Genomic DNA, 3,440 nt, shown 5'->3' with positions numbered 1-3,440 from the left:
TCCGAAAAAAATATACGAGACAAATTCGCTATGAAAAAATCGCCTTTTTAAAATGCTTCCGTGCAAGATTCAACCCGTAAATTCATACAGGGAATATTCGCCTCTTACGAATTTTCCTCCCGTAATATTTACGTGAAAATTTCACCCCCAACAATTTTCGGGAAGGTTCTTCCTGGAAAACTTCTTTCCTAAAAAATTCGCCTACCGAATAAAGTCGTCCTTGGAATATTTGACTCCCAAAAACTACAAAGAAAATTGTTCTGGGAACATTCGCCATGGAAAAATTGTCTTCCGAAAAATTTACCTACGGAAAATGTAGGCTCCTTAAAACATTCGTCCAGAAAAGGAAATTCATTTTACAGAAAATGTTGAAAAAATCATCTTTCGAATATTTGGTCCCCAAAAAATCGTCAAAGAAAAATTTGCGTTGGAAGTTTATGCTCTGAGATACTCGCCCCAGAAACTTGCGTGGAAAACTTGTCTCCAGAAACGTAAAAAATTGCCCTTGAATTAATGTTTGACCCACAAAAATTCTCCCCTCAAAATTCGTCTTGGGAATATTTGTCATGGAAAAATTCATTTCCAGAAGATTCGCATACGGAAAATTTAGCCTCCAACAAAATAGGCCTTGGAATATTTGGCAGTTAAAATCTCGTCTCCGAAAAATTCGCCTTAGGGAAATTCTCGTCTTGAAAATTCAAGATTGATAAAATTGCTCTTGGAAAATTTTTACCTGGTATACTTGTGTAAAAAATTTGTCGCCAGAAAAAATCCGCCGTTGAAATATTTTACTCGCAAACTCTAGTCCTGGTAAAAATTTGCCTTGGAAGAATTCTAGATGGAAACAACTTTGAATGTTTGGTGTACACCCCCCTGTGTTAATTTGAAGTTTGAACTAACTTGAATTAATTAGAATTAACGTGAATTAATTAGAATTAACGAGAATTAATGTCAATTAACGTGATTCAATTTGAATTAACGTAAATTAATTTGAATTAACGTGAATTATTTAGAATTAACGTGAATTATTTAGAATTAACGTGAATTAATTTGAATTTACAGGAATTAACTTGAATAAACGTGAATTAACATGCATTTACGTGAATTGTTTTGAATTAACATGAATTAATTTAAATTTGAATTTTTGGTGTACACCAAAAATGGTACTTGTTTCCCCCTAGAAAAAAATTATAGTAAAAAATCAATTTTTTCATGTACCATAATTTTACACTTTTGCCGTTTATTAACGATCCCCGAGATATAATTTTGTATTGTCTGTGTGTCTGTCTGTCGTCCATCTGTCTGCCCGTCCATCTGTCCGTATGTCCTTGTGCACGATAACTTTGGGCAAAAACGTTGGATCGCTTTGCAAATTGGTATACGCATGTTCTCAAGGATATAAGAAAGGTCGCTATTGTTTTTCAGCTACGTATCTTAAAATAATGATAACCTCTTTTGCGGACTTGAAATTAGTGTTTAAATGACACTATTAAAGTTAAATTATAATTCAGTTTAGGACAGGGCGTAAAGGAGCAGGATAGTCGTTGCCTATAGATAGCATGTAAAAATCAATCCGCAAACCAGAATTAGACATTCATTTCTGGACTGGATTAATTTTCGTCCTTCTATTTCTAATTATTTCCACCTTCTTTCTTAAATAATATACATATTGTTTTTCGTTTATGATCCATTTACCGAAATTGTAATTTTGAGCATACTTCACCCTCTGCACCTTTGCCAGTTTCTGTTATCCTTTCTCCTTTTCAATATTGAAATGTTTAACTTCCTTTATAGTAGTAGCTTACATTTGTCAATAGAACCAATCTCCAAATTATTTATTGCTTTGTTCTTGGACATGTTTTTAATTCTTTTTTTTTTACCACAACCTCAAATAAAAAATTCAAATTCTAGGACAAAGAATTCCCACAACTGATCGTCCCAAAAAAAACTCGCCATAACGTTTAATTGGGCCTCTATTTTGTAAGATATGATAAAAAAAAGTGCCTTTTATTTACGAGATGATTACAATACATGTTTGTAATCCAAAAGCCAAACCAGTAACGGAACTATTCTTTTCTTGGAAACGATGTGCTTATTGATATCGTACCTCTACAACATTTCCATATTTTATACAGTTTGGAAAAGTTCAGACAATAATACTGAATATAAAATCGCTTTGGCTCCCACATTTTATTCCGATTGTTCACGAAATGACTGCGATGAATAAAGATGGACTTCATTTCAACGGTGGAGATCGAGACCCCGCATACTCAATTTTAACTGCTGCAGTTTGAAGTACAGCCGTATCTTACATTCAATTTCTTTCAGATTTGAAATATTTTATGTGAAGAAAACCGATCGAAAAATTCACGAGTCATTTCCGGAAGGCGATCATTTAATTAAATTATTCAATAAAGAAGGAATGACCTCCGACGACGTTCCCACTTCATACTCGCAGAGGCCGATCACCAGCAGAATACCAAAGGTGAAAAATACGGCCCCGGCTATTTGACGTCATTTTGTTACTGTTTTTAGGACAAGCAGATGGACGGACGCTTTTGGAGGCAGTTAAGCAGAAGAAGAGGAAGTAAGAAATCGGACGCGACGGCCTAAGGAGTCAACTCGTAGTGTATTTTCCGCTCAATAAACGTGATAACAGTGCTTCAAGTTTGGTTTTTACAGTTTGCCTTAATAAACGAGAACTTGTGTAAATTTTTTGCATGAACTGGCGCTAAATAGAATTATATTTTCTAACTATATGCTTAAGACAGATTTCTACGATTCCAATTTGTTAACTATTAATTAATCTTTGTCTATCTCTGTTAAATTGAATAATTATTATGTGACTACGTTACGCCCTACGAATATTTTATGAGTGTGTAAATTGTAGTAGTTAACTGCAATTGAAATCAAAAATCATTCCGTCAGAACCTGATGTGATAAGATTCCATTTTATACTGTTATAAAAAATTTTAAATAAAAGCGGTAAGAACAATAATTGGGTGATTTATGAGCTTTGAGACGCTGTGCAATGTGAGGCTACCTGGTGATATTATGTGGTGATAAATTTATGCAAAAAAGTTACAAGTAGCGATTGTCCAACTCATTAATTAAAGCAAACAGTGCAGTACATGCTGTCGTGTGCGCGGTGTATTGTGAGCTGAAAAAAAACAAGAAAATATTGCAAGCAGAAATGAAAAATAGAAGCAGGTGATTTGTTGCACCTGTTGCCCACGTCGTTTAGGACGTCGTTCATGATCTAAGCCTGCTACAAATAGTAATTGGAATCGGTATTAATTTTGTATATCCGCATCACACTTTACAATGCTACTATAGTTAACTTCGCCACCCCCTGAAGGATGTTTGGTATATTGATAACGCCAATCAAAAAGGATAACGTCTCCTGTACCAAACTTAATCAAATTTCAAAGCTAATAATA

General features: G+C 34.2%; 1 protein-coding gene across 1 annotated transcript in view; it reads left to right on the top strand.

Moving 5' to 3' along the window:
• LOC116167112 overlaps nucleotides 1-2,984 on the top strand; it is a 13,183-nt gene extending 10,199 nt beyond the window's left edge. The window contains exons 14-15 of the mRNA XM_031482352.1: nucleotides 2,329-2,485; nucleotides 2,536-2,984. Coding sequence (XP_031338212.1) covers nucleotides 2,329-2,485; nucleotides 2,536-2,613 — 235 coding nt within the window. The 3' untranslated portion in view covers nucleotides 2,614-2,984. The remainder of the gene's footprint in view (nucleotides 1-2,328; nucleotides 2,486-2,535) is intronic.
• The last annotated feature ends 456 nt before the right edge of the window (nucleotides 2,985-3,440 follow it).

This window comes from Photinus pyralis, unplaced genomic scaffold (genome assembly GCF_008802855.1).
Source record: "Photinus pyralis isolate 1611_PpyrPB1 unplaced genomic scaffold, Ppyr1.3 Ppyr1.4_LG3b, whole genome shotgun sequence".
NCBI lineage: Eukaryota > Metazoa > Arthropoda > Insecta > Coleoptera > Lampyridae > Photinus > Photinus pyralis.
Note: the sequence above shows the minus strand (reverse complement) of the source record. Positions and strands in the feature narration are given on the sequence as shown.